We start from the raw sequence: 17,557 nt of genomic DNA on the forward strand, positions 1-17,557 counted from the left end.
GTGAGAGGCTTATGCAGATCAATCTGATTAACTTATCAAAAAGATCCGGGGGCGACTTGATTACAGTGTATAAGTACCTTTAGAGGGTGAGAATACTGGCTACGAAAGGCTCTTTAATCTGGCAGAGAAAAGCATAACATGGCTGAAAGCTGGAATCAGACAAATTTCAAATCAGAAATGAGGCACACATTTTTAACTATGAGGGTGATTTGGCATTGGAACAAGCCACCAAAAGATGTGGTGGACACTCCATCTCTTGATGTCTTCAAAGCGAGACTGCATGCCTTTCTGGAAGATATGCTTTAACCAAACAAGTTACTGGGCTTGATTTAGGGTTAACTGAGTGAAATGGTCAGAATACATAATCTAGTGGTCCCTTCTGGCCTTCAAAATCCACAAATCTATGAAAACAGGGCAATTCAATGTAGCAGACAAAGCTATAACATGATCCAGTGACTGGAATTCAAAGCTAGACAAATTCATACTGGAAATAAAGTGTAAATTTTAACTGGAACAATCTACTAAGGGATGTAGTAAATTCTACATCATTTGAAATCTTTATAATTAAGACTGGATATCTTCCTAGAAGTCATGCTCTTGTTCAACCACAAGTTTTTGGGCTTGATGTAGGAATTATTGAGTGACATTTTAGGGGCGAGTCAAACTATATAATTGCAACAGTCCTTTCTGGCCTTCAAATCAAGAATAAACTGCGTAGTGACTGCACCTCAAGCAAGCGTATGTTGAGGGTCCTACTGCAAGCCACATTCCACTGTGCAAAAAAACAGGATTGCAGTCTTCCTATTAGCGGGGAAAAGCCAACAGCAGCTGAGATTTCCTCCAGTGTACAGATGCCAGGATGAATAAAAATTCATGGATTTAAAAATAAATAGATTTTTTAAAATTTATGATCAGATTTTTTATTTTATTTAAATTATAATTTTTTAATTTATAAAAATACACGCATTTACAATTAAATCTGAATTCAATATAAAAAACATGATATGGCCTAAACTTATTATAATCTCTTAAAACATTTAAATAAAAAATAAATACGCTGAATTCATAAGCCTCTATCAAAACTATGAGTTAAAGGCTTCTTTTCTACATAAAGAAAGCATTGGGGAAAAACATCTAACTTTTGAGGCTAAGCTTTATAAATAAGGCACAACAGGTCAGCCTAAGTAAGTTAGGAGACTGTCACATTTTCAAAAAACTGAAGCGAATAGGAACTTAAACTCCAGTCCCTTTCATTTAGGCGTATTTGAAACATATTTCCCAGGCTGACCTGAAATAATCAGTTTAATTCACTGACTACAATTAATCCCTCTGTTTAATAAATAATTTAGTTATAAACTTGAAACATGTTTTGATAAGATAAATTTACTTATCCAAAACATTTAAGGTTTTGTTCAATAAAAAATGAATTTTATATGCTGTTTCTTGTTTAATTAAATTCCAGTTACCATCCTAAGGCAGCATGACACAAATCATAGGCAAAAAGTTAATTATCTAACAAACAAGCAATATTATATCATTCAACATTTTCTAACATACTAAAACTGTACAATAAATAAGAATCTGAAAATATTAAGCCACATAATTGCTTAAATAAATGTATACAGTTATAGGGTACCATCCTAGCTAGCAAAAAGATGTCCCAAATATAGTATAAAGGCTCTATTTAGTTGTAAATCAACATTTGTTAATGCTTATATCAATCACTGAGAATGCACTTTTCTTTAGAAAATAACTGGAGTAAAAATGGAAAAGTTGATTAAAATTAATTTTTTAAATCAATGCTTTCCATTTAGTGATTTAAATCAATCCACCCTGATAAACACCTAATTCAGGGACTCAATCCACCCTGACAGACACCCAAATCAAGGAGTCACAGAGCCTCTGAAAAATCAAGGAAGAATGCCCATTTTAGTAGAGTTTCATTGTTGGTTTTCGCAACAGCCACTAACATCCAGAATTCAAGAGGACATAATTTGGGTGAACAGCTTTGAGGCTGATTGGTAGCCTGCTGAGCAGGCACAGAAGCCAAGCAATGTTGCAAGGAGACTAAAATGAGCCCTAGTATTAGCACTTGCATACTAAAGGAGAGGGGCTTACATTGAGTACAGGTCAGCTCAGAGCCTTTAGAGGTAAATTTGGTGCGGAGAATAAAAAGGTCCTGCTGACTCCCTGTAGCATTCTCTATTGTACTGTTGGAGATCCTTTTAGCTTTAAGGTCTCTACAGAAAAAGCACTTATCCTTACTGTTGTTCTTCTATCTTCTATATTTCCTACACTAGAAATTATTTTCTCCTTTCCTTCCTCGTATGTATAGCTGCTGGAAAATAAAGGATTAATTAGTGAAAGGAAATAATTAGAGTTGGGAAAGGAAACATGAGGCTACACTCCATGCTTCCAGGTGAGGAGGCAAACAAGAAAACTTGAAAGAAAGTTGCCAGATTGGTTCTTACTCGGGCTGTTGATTAATAGCAGTTAACTCACATGATTAACTCAAAAAAATTAACCACTATTAAAAAAATTAATCACAAATTAATTGCAGTTTTAATTGCATTGTTAAATAGAATACCAATTGAAATTTATTAAAATATTTTGGATGTTCTTCTACATTTTAAAATATATTGATTTCAATTGCAATACAGAATACGAAGTGTACACTGCTCAGTTTATATTTATTTTTTTTTTTACAAATATTTGCATTGTGAAAATGATAAACAAAAGAAACTATTTTTCAATTCACCTCAGACAAGTACTGTAGTGCAATCCCTTTATTGTAAGAGTGCAACTTACAAATGTAGATTTTTTTTGTTACATAGCTGCACTACAAAAACAAAACAATGCAAAACTTTAGAGCCTACAAGTCCACACTCAGTCCTACTTTTTGTTCAGCCAATCGCTAAGACAAACAAGTTTGTTTACCTTTACAGGAGATAATGCTGCCCACTTCTTATTTACAATGTCACCAGAAAGTGAGAACAGGCGTTCGCATGGGACTTTTGTAGCTGGCATTGCAAGGTATTTACGTTCCAGATATGTTAAATATTCGTATGCCTCTTCGTGCTTCAGCCACCATTTGAAAAGACATGCTTCCATGCCGATGATGCTCGTTAAACAAAATAATGCGTTAATTAAATTTGTGACTGAACTCCTTGGAGGAGAATTGTATGTATGTATGAATCTATTTTACCCACATCCTGCCATATATTTCATGTTATAGTAGTCTCGGATGATGACCCAGCACATGTTGTTCATTTTAAAAACACTTTCACTGCAAATTTGACAAAATGCAAAGAAGATACCAATGTGAGATTTCTAAAGATAGCTACAGCACTTGACCCAAGGTTTAAGAATCTGAAGTGCCTTCCAAAATCTGAAAGAGATGAGGTGTGGAGCATGCTTTCAAAAGTCTTAAAAGAGCAACACTCCAATGTAGAAACTACAGAACCCGAAGCACCAAAAAAGAAAGTCAACCTTCTGCTGATGGCATCTGACTCAGATGATGAAAATAAACATGCATTGGTCCGCACTGCTTTGGATTGTTATTGAGCAGAACCTGTCATCAGCGTTGATGCATGTCCTCTGGAATGGTGGTTGAAGCATGAAGGGATATATTAATGTTTAGCATATCTGGCATGTAAATATCTTGCGACACGGGCTACAACAGTGCCATGAAAACGCCTGTTCTCACTTTCAGGTGACATTGTAAACAAGAAGCGGGCATTATCTCCTGCAATGTAAACAAACTTGAATGTCTGAGCCATTGTCTGAACAAGAAATAGGACTGAGTGAACTTGTAGGCTCTAAAGTTTTATATTGTTTTATTTTTGAATGCAATTTTTTTTTTTACATAATTCAACATTTGTAAGTTCAACTTTCATGATAAAGAGATTGCACTACAGTACTTGTATTAGGTGAATTGAAAAATACTATTTGTTTTTTACATTGCAAATATTTGTAATAAAAATAAATATAAAGTGGGAACTGTACACTTTGTATTCTGTGTTATAATTGAAATCAATATATTTGAAAATGTAGAAAAAACCCAAAAACATTTAAATAAATGTTATTCTATTATTGACAGTGCGATTAGTTGTGATTAATTTTTTTAATTGCTTGACAGCCATAGTGCTCACACATCAGCCTTAATCAACATTGGCAGAAGATAGAACCATAAGCTGTCCATAGCTGCTTTTTCTAGGCATGCTGGGAGAGGAGCAACCAGTTGAAGCACTGTGTACATTTGTTGTCTTATAAGATCATCCAAGACTTGTCTGAAGTATAACAAGTGTGGGATTTTAAAAATAAATCCAGTGAGATGATTCCAGGCACTTGAGGAAGACAGACAAAACACCAATAATATTGTTTAGCTAGGCCACACTTTAACTAAGTAACACATCTGGGAACTATCTGGCAACAAGACATCCAGTGCAGGTTATCCTTCTTTCTGTAAGTTGTGCCATCCAGGTGGCCACTACTGGCTGCCCCACATCTCTCTCTACCACCAGGGGGAGGGGTGCCCCCAGTCCACTCCCCCACACAGTGACCCCAGCACTGGGTTCTGACTGCCAACCCCTTGTATGAAAATTAAGGGAAGAGTGGGTTGACTCCTTGCCATACAAGACATTAGGAGGCCAAATTCTATTTCCCACTTTCTTTAGGAGATGCCTTCTAATCTGTGGTGGAACTGGACACTCTATCAAATGCTTATCCACATGAGGCATCCACCAAGTTGTGACAACATGAATTTCACAATATGCCCTAACCCACCAGTTCCCTGGGCTGCTCAGGAGAAGGTGAAACAACCCCACATTGCGCCCAGGCCAATCTGGCAGTGAGGGAAAAATTCCTTCCCATCCTCCCAAAAAATAACTAGGATGATGCCCAAAGCAAGGCCCCAAAACCTGGATATCCTACTCTCATCCCAAGAGGAAGAGCTTTGTTCACGGTGCAGAATGACACCTCAGGCAGGGGGAAGGGCTTACAAACCGTCAGCTGATGGCTCAGGAGCCAAAAGACTAACACGGCACCCTTCTGTCCAGCCAGCCAGTTAAGGTTCTCCCCCTCCCCGCTCAAGTCCATGAGGAAGGGAGGAAATAAGAGGGGCAATCCTTAAAGGAACCAAAGACTTTCTTTCACCTGCTGGTCCAGACAAAGGCTCTCCAACCTCGGAAGGTGCATAGGAGGGGACCTCGAGTGAGGTGGTACTTGTAATATACATTAGTGCTTTCTCTTTGTAATATAAAATTCCATTTTCTAGTCATAAAGGTAACTAAGACAGTTGTGTGTGTATAAATGTCAGTGAAACAATATTGTAATAATCATGCTTTATAAATAAAAATCATTTTATATGCTCACCCAAGGCTTCTCACAAGCTTTGCAAATTCTAAAAGGCAGGTGTTTGAAGGCAGACGAAGTTGTCCTTCAGCCAAAGCTAGCTGGCAGTCTTCAAATGTGTAGTCTGTTACTGAAACTCCCAAAGCCCTTGAGTAAAGAAACCCGATACAGTAAATATCATCTCTTGATACACAAATCTATCTTTTACACATACACACACACACACACACCCTCCCACCCCTTTATTACCTTGGCTATGTACAGCATTAAACCCTATACAAATATATCAAAGCGAAAATTTAAAAAGTGAATAGACAACGGGGAAAATGTAAGTACACCTCTACCCCGATATAACGCGGTCCTCAGGAGCCAAAAAATCTTACCGCATTATAAATGAAACCACGTTATATCGAACTTGCTTTGCCCTCGAGCATTTCCGTTATTAATAGTCACTTCCCGCCCCCTGACTGACCCCTCAGAACCCCCGACCCATCCAACCCCCCCTGCTCCTTGTCCCGACTACCCCCTCTAGAGACCCCCTGTCCCTAACCACACCTCCCAAGACCCCACCCCCTATCTAAGCCCCCCTGCTCCTGGTCCCCTGACCAACCCCTGAGACCCCCTGCCCCTTATCCAACCCTTCAGCCCCGGCCTGGCACCCTTAACACACCACTCAGAGCAGCGTGTCGGAGCCAGACACACTGATGCGCTGATCCGCCCCGCCTTGCCCCGCCCCCTGAGAGCTGCTTTACTGTGTTATATCCGAATTCGTGTTATATCAGGTCGCGTTATATCAGGGTAGAGGTGTACAAAAAACTAAAGATACATTCTAAGGAAACCTGCTGCAGAATGTTTACTTTGACTCTTCAGATACAAGTCCAAGGAGATACAAAAGAAAAGAACACTAAGGATAATATAATAGGCGAACAAAAATAAGGAAATAAAATTCACATCAAAGCTTCCTGAAGTATGACCATGGAAAAAATACCACCGACCTACAGGGTTCCAGAGCCCAAGCTCCAGCCCCAGCCCAGAACTCTACACAGCAATGAAACAGCCCCACAACCCGATCCCCTGCAAGCCCGAGTCAGCTGGCATGGGCCTGCCATGGGTTTTTCTTTGCTGTGTAGACATACCCACAAACTGAGGAGGATGGTGTCCTAAGGTGACATTGACACAGGGAGCCCAAAGACTGTGAAATTGACCAGGAAGCCCAGAGCTGAGGAAAAATTGATGAAGGCTCCTTACTCATAGGTGCAACCAACAAGAATGCTTGTGAAAGTGATGATGGCACCCTATGAGAAGGGTGCTTTGGCGTAGACACACACTCTGTTGGCATCTGCTTGAATGACTTCTTAGCTTGCCTGAGTCTTGTTTGTTTCTCCCATGAGGAGAAGGGGTCTCTGACTGCTCCAATAGGATCTCAGTCTGCTGTGGCAAATTCTTATATTTACAAGGTCTCTTAAGACCTTTGCAGCTTGGAGAGAGATTTTCCTCATCTCCGGAGTACTGGAGGCATGAATAGAGCAGGTGGAAGTCACCTGATCCCTCAAAGCCTCTTTGATTGAAGATGTTCTCAAGGAGTTTTCCATAAGAAACAGATTTAAGCCTTGATTCACTAATCTGCCATGTATGTTCTTTGAAAACCTTGAAAATCACACACACTGCTGTCAAGTGACTCTCCCCAAGGAAGACAGTTGTGTCTTTCTTTTAGAAGTATCACTCTTGAAGCCAGGAGATAGAGGACGAGACATACTGTAGGCAGTCCAGTGAAATTTACTAATTTCCTACAACTAACCTAGTACTTAAGCTTTTTTTTTTTTCATACCAATAAGCCAAAAAGAAATAGAAAGGAGTATGTGAAAATCTAAACTAGCTGCTTCATGAAAAAAAATCCTACCTACTTATCTTAGTCTAAAACTAAATAGAGTGGGAGGAGGAACACTGAGAAGTTCCAACTCTTCGACAGGGTAACCACAAATTGTTGATTGGAGGTTGGGGTCGCTCTTCCTCTTCTGCTCTTGAGGGCAGAAGCTTGAGAGTATGAGGAACACATGCACGTCCCCCCACTTCTAGATTTAAAAAAAAATCCAAACGCCTGTGCGGGGGTGACAGCACATCATGAATGGGATCCATATGCACAGGAGCTCAAAGAACCACCACCATTACTTCAAGGTTTTATTCAAACTGTAGCTCACAGAACATTTCCCAAAGGTACACAATGAAAAAGACAAGTGTGTACCTAGCATGAAATACAAGCAAGCTTAACTTTTTCCCAAATAGTTGGGACAAAAAGTGATATAAAGAAAAAAAAAATCTTGAAGTTCCCATAATCCAAAATAAATTATATTAAGAACTTTTAGTTTTGCTTCACATAGAGCTTGATACTGCGAGGTGCCAAAAAGGGGGCCTCAGCTGCCATGATACTGCAGAGTAATTTTTTTTTTGATTGAGTAGCACTCTGTTTGCTATACTGAAGGTCAGAGAAAAACATCTGAAATAAGTGTTTAATCACTTTAAATTCCATGGAGACTATTGCTACATATAGTTTTAAAACCAGCTTTTCAAAATAATAATAATTTAGAACCCTCTAAGGCAGTGGTTCTTAACCTGGGGTGCACGCACCCCCTGGGGGTGTGAGACACCCTTTCTGGGGGTGCGAGACATACCAGATATTTTTTAGAAGGTACATCATCGAAAACACAAATTAAGCACCTATGTATTTATTAACATTATACATTTTTAACAAATTACTGTAATATACAAACAAAATATATCTAGGTTTAAAGAACTGACCTACTTCAACTATTTTTGATAAGGGGCGTGAGAACATATTTTGAACACCAAAGGGATGCAGGCTGCAGTAAAGGTTAAGAACCACTGCTCTAAGGTGTACAATTAATTCAAAATGCTTCCTTCCAACATGCATTACTTTGCATTTATCAACAAAGAACTGTATCTGCAATTGTGTAGCCCATTCACCTACTTTGGCTAAATCCCTCTGAATTTCCTTACAGTCCTCTTTGACTAACCTAAATAATTTTGCATTATCTGCAAATCTTGTGATCTCATTGCTCATATTCCTTTCCAGATCATTCATAAATGTATTAAACACTGAATCTAATACAGAGCCTTGAAGCATGCCATCACTAACCTCATGCCTGATGAAAATTGACCATTTAATCCTATTCTTCATTCACTGGATATTAGCTAGTTTTTGATTCATGACAACACTTTGCCCCTAAGCCCCAAATCATTTAGTAGCTGCTTCTCAGGTAGAATGTCAAAAGCCCCAAACACTTCTCCTTTATCTACAATTTATTGAGAAGTTCAAAGAATTCTAATAGATGAGTAAGACATGATTTTCCTTTGCAGAAACTACGCTGGTTAGATGCTAACAAATCAGGATGGTAAAACAATCAATAATGATGAAAAAAAGCAGAAATATTCTATTAATATTAGCATTCTGTGTCTGAAAAGAAGCTGGATACTATTCATAATTTACAGTGATAATGAAATACTTTTTATTCTGACAGTATCGAGGCAGGATGCTAAACGACTGCTAAATCTAAACACTCAAGTCTGCAGTACCCAAGAGTTTTAAAGAAATTGGCTGATGCAATTCTGAAGCACTGATTTTGATACTTAACTAACTGTAGAATACTGAGGAAGTCCTATAGGATTAGAAAAAAGCAACAGTTATGCCAATATTTAAAAAGAATGAATGGGGTGATCCAATAAGTACAGGCTGGTTAGCATAATATCAGTCCTAGGCAAAGACACGGAGAGGCTGATATAAGGATGTAATCAGGAAGAACTCTCTAAAACAATAGCTTCTAAAGTTGAAAAACAAAACAAGTTTAAAAGGTGCTACTCAGCTCAAACCATTTGCAAGAGAACCTTGACATGAAGTTTAAAGATTTCCTGGAGGAACGCCTTCTTTCCTTTCAAAAAACTTAATAAGCACGCAATAGACAGAACTTCCCCCTGGACATAATGTAATTCTCCAAGGCAGGGTCATATTGTCCGATAGTTTCACACGTAAGAATTTTCCCTCTCTCTCCACCATATCATACAGATACTTTGGGATGCAGAAAGCATCTGAAAAGGCATTCAAGAGTTAATGGAGCTCCCTGTTTCAGAACACTCTTTTGCCTCAGCAAGAGTGAAGATGTTGACTCTATGTTGTTTGAGAAAGTGTGGATGGAAGTGCCTGTAGTAGCCTTATGAACTCCTCATAAAATATGAGCAATCTCTCCGTCCACAAAACGGCTGCTCCTTTCAGAGTGCATAGTAACGAGGCTTTGAATGTCTCTGCTATATTTGAATGTATCTGCTTTATTCCTCTGTAGGCTCTATTCACATCAACTCATACATTTCTACTTACTTACTATTACAAACTTACTATGTTTGGATTCAACACTTTCTATTATATGAGAAAGATCATGGTAATCTTGGGGATAGAAGCTGGTTAGTTCACAGACATAAAAATCTTTTAGACCAATTCTGAGATAAGGAGGCAACAGCCTCTGCTTCTGAGTGCCTTCCTTCTGCAGTACCTTTTTTTTGGTTTCCCAATTGGACTTTGATACAAACAGGTTCATCAACAAGCTTCCAACCTGGCCTGTGATGTACCAAAAGCTACCTGATCTGGACTGCAATCCCTTGCTGAGCCACCTGACCCTGATTTTTCTTCTTGGTGTACAACGTGAAGGAACAGGGAAAAGCTTCTGCCAGGATGTGAACAAAGCTACTTCTCTAAGCAGTACTGAAGGTTTTCTGTCTCTTTGGCAGTTATATACACACCATATTTCTGATCTTCAAGATTTAGATGTACCCCGGATGTGAAAACTTAGAGAAGATTACATTAGCCCTCTTAGCTATAGTATCATACTAGGAGTTCATATTTAATTATCTACCATTTATCTCCAACTCTTTTTGCATTCCAGGATACAGTCCCCCAGTAATCTGCTGGAAATGGAGGTGTGAGCTTGATGGTCCACAGCATGAGGCAGGTTTCCTCCTGTTTCCTCCTTGGGCCCACATCCCAGCCCAAGTCATATAGGAGTCCGCATATGTTCCCTCTACATGGGGTCTAGTATCTGTATTGATGATCAGCTTATCTAGCCTGGCTAACTAAATAATATTAAGAATGAATTAATCAAGAGATGCTAGTACTGGATCTGGAGTAAGAGCTATATATACTGATTTGTTGCAATTGCTGGCTGGAAGTTAAGCAACAACTGTGTCTGGCATCCACATGAGATCAACTGAGCCTATGAGCTGAGTCAGAGATTTTATCTGAGAAGAGGTAAATGATAACGTTTAGCAAATCAGACACTTATCTTGTTCTGAAATAAAAGAATGTCTTTGACAATAACAACTTAAATGATGGAGTTTTCGGAAGGCTGTAATTGGCCCTTCCACTTTTTGCTCATAGCCATGTTTCTGAAAGCTTTGAGCGATCGCTGCTGAGCCCTGCATAACACGATGAGACAGTCTTCCAGACAAGGAAAGACATGTATCCCTTTAACTTGAAGGGAGGGATGATGTGACATTTTTGAACATCTGTTTTTAAGTTACGAGTCTAAAAACTGAGTACTCTGCTTTAAAAATGCTTCCTGTTGTAGCAGAAGCTAAAGTATCTCCAGCGGCTGTTCCTGATCATATCTCCAGTAGACCTCCAATAGGTTTATTTTCATATTCTGAAGTTTGGGAAGACAATACTGTTATGATGAATTTCAGTATCTCCATCTGGAATACTGATCTCCTCATGGACTTGTTGGAGACCAGAGGTCCAACATGGGCTATGTGCCATTGTTTCTCTTTTACCATAAAGAATTTTGTGCCCTTTCCAAAATCTCTCTCTACAGAACTGCTTCTACTGTTACAATATGTAGGAGATGGTTCATACGAGGGGGAGTACACCACCAGAGAGACTGACAGGACAGTCTGCATGGCATGTATCCTGTGTATGTCTCTCTAAGGAAGAGGGGAGCCACTACATGACCTTTTGTGGAACCCCTGGAGGTGGAGAGGCGGTAGGCTCATCTCCCAGAGAAGAGGATTTAAATCTTTTCAGCCCATGCACCGCACTGTTGAGATAAACCAATGGCCAATTTGGCTCAGAATGGGGTATCTGGCAGTGGACAGTACCAGATGCTTCAGAGGAAGTTCAAAAACAGCCATTACAAAATAATCTGCTTGCAGGTGAAATTTCTTCTTAACCAGTCAGTTTACGCTCCGACCTGAGGCTTCACATCCCTAATTTATTTTAATCCTACATAATGGAACAGTGGATGTTCTCCAGACATGATGTATTTGGGATGGGAGGGATAGAGGAAATTTTAAATTCAACAGTGAATGTGGGCCAGCAAAAGAATATCTTAGCTGTTGAGCCCAGTGTTAGGATCTTGAAAGATATTTGTCAAGCGTCTATTTCAAGGTGACGGGTTGGAAAGAAGGGAGCAGGAACATTCAAGAACATCAAAAACGAAGGGGAGAATCCAGGTTGCTATTGTAAGGTCATGGCAGTGATGTGGGAGAAGTGATGGAGGGAGCAATAAAGTTCAGTGAAGAGTCAAAATAAGGAAGTTTTGTTCTTACCTGAACATTTATCTTTTCATAACAGAGAATCCACCAGTCTAGATGAAACTATTGGGTAACCACACCCACAAGCTCTCACAGAAGCAGCTCAGCGGATCCAAGTTTTGATGCCTAGCTAGTCCCCCTGTGTAAACTCAGGAACTGCATCACAAGCCCATATGTTCTGCCACTTAAAGTCCAAAAATAATTTAAAAATTAAAGAAATAAAAATCTAGACTGACTGACTCCCTATTACAAAACAAATTGATTCTTAACTGTAAAGTTGTCTTATTCTCTAAGACACAACCCAATTGTTTGGAACAGACTACTGGGAATTAGCAATCAGTCCAGAACCCAGAAAGAAAAGAGAACAAATGGAAATGGCAGCTGACTGCAAGACATGACAACAAAGGCAACATCTGCTGTTTGTGATTCACAAAACATTACAAAATGGATGCAAGAGTGGAGGACCTCCATATAGCTGCTTTGCAGATTTCCTCATGAAAGCTATACTTCTCCCTCCTTTCTCACCCCCCAAAAAGTTAAAAATAGGTCTTGTAAAGAGAGCTTTTAGACTAAGAAGAAATGTTTTCTCTCTTATAATTAATAATTGCTCCTCAGACCTAGTGGGCAATAATTGCTTTTGAAGCTTTGAGACCTCAATTCATGCCAGCATAAGTGATTAAAAAAACACCCATTTTTTGGAAATACTTTTTCTGTCTAAGTAGAATTTTATAGCTTAACAGATTTAGGTAATGCCACCTTATTTCCTTAGGAGGATAAGAGCAGAATAAAGACAGTGTACTCTCTTGCTTTAGATGACAGGGTAACACTGTTTTAGGAAGCAGTGCAGGTGTTCTCCAAAGAATCACACTGTGGGGAAAGAACTCAAGGCTTTCTTAAAGGATAAGGGACGCAATTCACTGGATCTTCCTTGCCCAAATTATGACCACAAAAAATGCAACTTTAAGTGACAAGAACAATAAAGAACCCACCACTGATTTAAAAGATTATTTCCTCAACCACCCCAGTTCCAAGTTAAGCTTCCAACTAATATATACTTTAACTGGAAGAGTAAGTTTTGCCACTGTTTTGGTTATCTGAACATGTGAGGGTGAGAAACTAAACTCTTATTTTGGATGACTGGAGGGCCTCCCACAAAGGACATCATTATAAGGACCTATAAGATGCCAAGGCTCAGATATTTAATGAAGCCATCAAATAAGAAGCAAAGTTAGGCTGGCATATGCTGATTTTGCAGTGAGGCCATATCCAGATAAATTCATCTAATTCAGACAGAGTCACATGATGAATGAGAACTCTTTCTGGAGAAGTCTCATCAGGATATACATTATGAATAGCTAGTAATGGGTCTGCTATGACTGATGGAGCTGTGTTGATTAGGGCAATGGAAATAATTTTGGCTGGTAGGAGGGGGCTTACCCCAAGTAACTCAAACATGCCTGGAGAGTATCCTTTGGCCTACTTCCGGGATGGTGTCCCTGGCTTCTGTTTGCCAGAAGCTGGGAATGAGCAACAGGGAATGGATCACTTGATTACCTGTTCTGTTCATTCCCTCTGGAGCACCTGGCATTGGCCACTATCAGAAGACAGGATACTGGGTTAGATGGACCTTCAGTCTGACCCAGTATGGCCATTCTTATGATATTTCTGTTTCCTTGACCGTTGTAAGGATGTATACTGTATACATGTACAGAGTTAATTCAATAGCAGGATCATCAGGAAATACATCAGAAAAATGGGATGGATCCTGATATACCCTTCACAGCAAACACCTGACAATGCCAGAGCTGTCTCCTTTGTAATTTCACTTCTGACACTCTGCTGACCTCAAACTGATTTTGAGTAGCCAGTCTCAGCTGGATTTCCCCTCAAGAGGGAAGACGGGTTTTGAATTAAGGTGAAATGAGACTAAAAAAATTGGACGTTTTGGGGAAGTTGGACCTACCATGGTCCTCATATGAAGAATGAGGAAACTCTAGGTACGTAAGAACATAAGAATGGCCATACTGGATCAGACCAAAGGTCCATCCAGCCCAGTATCCTGTCTACCAACAGTGGCCAAAGCCAGGTGCCCCAGAGGAAGTGAACCTAACAGGTAATGATCAAGTGATCTCTCTCCTGTCATCCATCTCCACCCTCTGAGAGACAGAGGCTAGGAATACCATTCCTTACCCATCCTGGCTAATAGCCATTAATGGACTTAACCTCCATGAATTTATCCAGTTCTCTTTTAAACCCTGTTCTAGTCCTAGCCTTCACAACCTCCTTAGGCAAGGAGATCCATAGGTTGTCTGTGTGCTGTGTGAAGAACTTCCTTTTATTTGTTTTAAACCTGCTGCCCATTAATTTCAATTTGGTGGCCCCTAGTTCTTATATTATGGGAACAAGTAAATAACTTTTCCTTATTCACTTTCTCTACACCACTCATGATCATATCCCCCCTTAGTCTCCTCTTTTCCAAGATGAAAAGTCCTAGTCTCTTTAATCTCTCCTCATATGGGACCAGTTCCAAACCCCTAATCATTTTAGTTGCCCTTCTCTGAACCTTTTCCAATGCCAGTATTTCTTTTTTGAGATAAGGAGACCACATCTGTACTCGGTATTCAAGATGTGAGCATACCACAGATTTATATAAGGGCAATAAGATATTCTCCGTCTTATTCACTATCCCTTTTTAAATGATTCCTAACATCCTGTTTGCTTTTTTGACTGCCGCTGCACACTGCGTGGACGTCTTCTAAGAACTATCCATGATGACCCCAAGATCTCTTTCCTGATTAGTTGTAGCTATATTAGCCCCCATCATATTGTATGTATAGTTGGGGTTATTTTTTCCAATGTGCATTACTTTACATTTATCCACATTCAATTTCATTTGCCATTTTGTTGACCAATTACTTAGTTTTGTGAGATCTTTTTGAAGTTCTTCACAGTCTATTTGGTCTTAACTATCTTGAGCAGTTTAGTATCATCTGGAAACTTTGCTACCTCACTGTTTACCCCTTTCTCCAGATCATTTATGAATAAGTTGAATAGGATTAGTCCTAGGACTGACTCTTGGGGAACACCACTAGTTACCCCTCTCCATTCTGAAAATTTACCATTTATTCCTACCCTTTGTTCCCTGTCTTTTAACCAATTCTCAATCCATGAAAGGATCTTCCCTCTTATCCCATGACAACTTAATTTTTTGGGCCTTTGATGAGGGACCTTGTAAAAGGCTTTCTGGGAATCTAAGTATACTATGTCCACTGGATCCTCCTTGTGCACATGTTGACCCCCTGAAAGAACTCCAATAGATTAGTAAGACATGATTTCCCTTTACAGAAACCATGTTGACTTTTGCCCAACAATTTATGTTCTTCTATGTGTCTGACAATTTTATTCTTTACTATTGTTTTGACTAATTTGCCCAGTACTGATGTTAGACTTACCAGTCCATAATTGCCGGGATCACCTCTAGAGCCCTTTTTAAATATTGGCGTTACATTAGCTATTGTGACAAAGTTCCTCCTCTGCCTTGGTGGGTCCTGCACTTATTGGTGGATTTGCTTGCCTCAGAGATTCACGGCAGCCCTCAGGTTGGTCACTTTTCCTAGTGGCTCAAACTTGCCGTTCACTCAGCTAACCTCATCACTGGCCAGTATGGGAAAAGGGAGGAGAACAAGCCCCGCAGTGTCTGCTGACCCACCTAGTGGGTCAGGGGATAGGCCAGCGGCCTTCCACAGTCCAGGTCACCTCCTCTTGTCTCAAATAGGGAGTTGAGGGGGTGGGGGGAACCCAGGCCCGCCCTTTACTCCGGGTTCCAGCCCAGGGCCCTGTGGATTGCAACTGTCTACAGTGTCTCTTGTAACAGCTGCGTGACAGCTACAACTCCCTGGGCTACTTCCCCATGGCCTCCTCCCAACACCTTCTTTACCCTCACTGCAGGATCTTCCTCCTGAAGCCTGATCTTGCTTGTACTCCTCAGTCCTGCAGCAGCACGCCTTCTCACTCCCTGCTCCTTGCACCCTCTCCCCTAACTGATGGGAGGTCCTTTTTAACCAGGTGTCCTGATTAGTCTGCCTGCCATAATTGATTCTAGTATGTTCTTAATTGGCTCCAGGTGTCTTAATTAGCTTGTCTGTCTTAATTGGTTCTAGCAGGTTCTTGATTGCCCTAGTGCAGCCCCTGCTCTGGTCACTCAGGGAACAGAAAAGTATTCATCCAGTGGCCAGTATATTTGCCTTCTACCCGTCTCCTGTACCCCACTGGTCTGGGTCTGTCACACTATCTTCCAGTCATTGGGTACAGAAGCTGGTTTAAAGGACAGGTTACAAACCATAGTTAATAGTTCCACAATTTCACATTTGAGTTCTTTCAGAACTCTTGGGTGAATGCCATCTGGTCCCAGTGATTTGTTACTGTTCAGTTTATCAATTAATTCCAAAACCTCCTCTAATGACACTTCATCTGTGACAATTCCTCAGATTTGTCACCTACAAAGACTCAGGTTTGGGAATCTCTTTAACATCCTCAGCCGTGAAGACTGAAGCAAAGAATTCGTTTAGTTTCTCCGCAATGACTTTATCGTCTTTAAGTGCTCCTTTTGTATCTCGATCGTCCAGGGGCCCCACTGGTTGTTTAGCAGGCTTCCTGCTTCTATTTAAAAAACATTTTGTTATTACCTTTTGAGTTTTTGGCTTGCTGTTCTTCAAACTCCTTTTTGGCTTTTCTTATTACATTTGTACACTTAATTTGGCAGTGTTTTTCCTCCTTTCTATTTACCTCACTAAGATTTGACTTCCACTTTTTAAAAGATGCCTTTTTACCTCTCACTGCTTCTTTTACATAGTTGTTAAGCTACAGTGGCTGTTTTTTAGTTCTTTTCCTGTGTTTTTTAATTAGAGGTATACATTTAAGTTGAGCCTCTATTATGGTGTCTTTGAAAAGCGTCCATGCAGCTTGCAGGGATTTCACTCTAGCCACTGTACCTTTTAATTGCTGTTTAACTAATCTCCTCATTTTTGCATAGTTCCCCTTTCTGAAATTAAATGCCACAGTGTTGAGGTGTTCTTCCCACCACAGGAATGTTAAATATTATATTATGGTCACTATTTCCAAGCCGTCCTGTTATAGTTACCTCTTGGACTAGATCGAGAATTGCCTCTCCCCTTGTGGGTTCCTGTACCAGCTGCTCCAAGAAGCAGTCATTTAAAGTATCGAGAAATTTTGTCTCTGCATTTCATCCTGAGGTGACATATACCCAGACAACATGGGGATAACTGAAATCCCTCACTATTATTGAGAATTATTATTAGGTAAGATTTGTGTGTAGCCCTTTCAATGTTTTACGCTTTACTCCTAGTGTTAAAATTGAACAGTGGCATAATTCAACGGCTTGTGTCATTGAAGTCAGACTAGATGATCATAATGGTTCCTTCTGGCCTTACTTTATGACATCTATGAAACATACTTCGTTATTACAATATCTCCAAAGTCCTTTTTTTCCAAAATAATAAAGAGTTTAAAAACAAGTGTTATAGACATACATACCACCTCAGCCTTTTGGTGGATACATATTGCAACTCATATGACAGATCACTGTTGAGCTATA

At 39.8% G+C, this 17,557-nt stretch overlaps 1 protein-coding gene across 6 annotated transcripts in view; it reads right to left on the reverse strand.

Annotated features, from left to right (window-relative positions):
- The window catches only part of LPCAT1 (lysophosphatidylcholine acyltransferase 1), a 184,050-nt gene that overhangs the window by 91,339 nt on the left and 75,154 nt on the right, over positions 1-17,557 (reverse strand). For all 6 annotated transcript variants that reach the window (XM_043540303.1, XM_037893384.2, XM_043540302.1 and 3 more), the window contains exon 10: positions 5,374-5,499. In XM_043540303.1, coding sequence (XP_043396238.1) covers positions 5,374-5,499 — 126 coding nt within the window. The remainder of the gene's footprint in view (positions 1-5,373; positions 5,500-17,557) is intronic.

Source organism: Chelonia mydas, chromosome 2 (genome assembly GCF_015237465.2).
Source record: "Chelonia mydas isolate rCheMyd1 chromosome 2, rCheMyd1.pri.v2, whole genome shotgun sequence".
Lineage (NCBI taxonomy): Eukaryota > Metazoa > Chordata > Testudines > Cheloniidae > Chelonia > Chelonia mydas.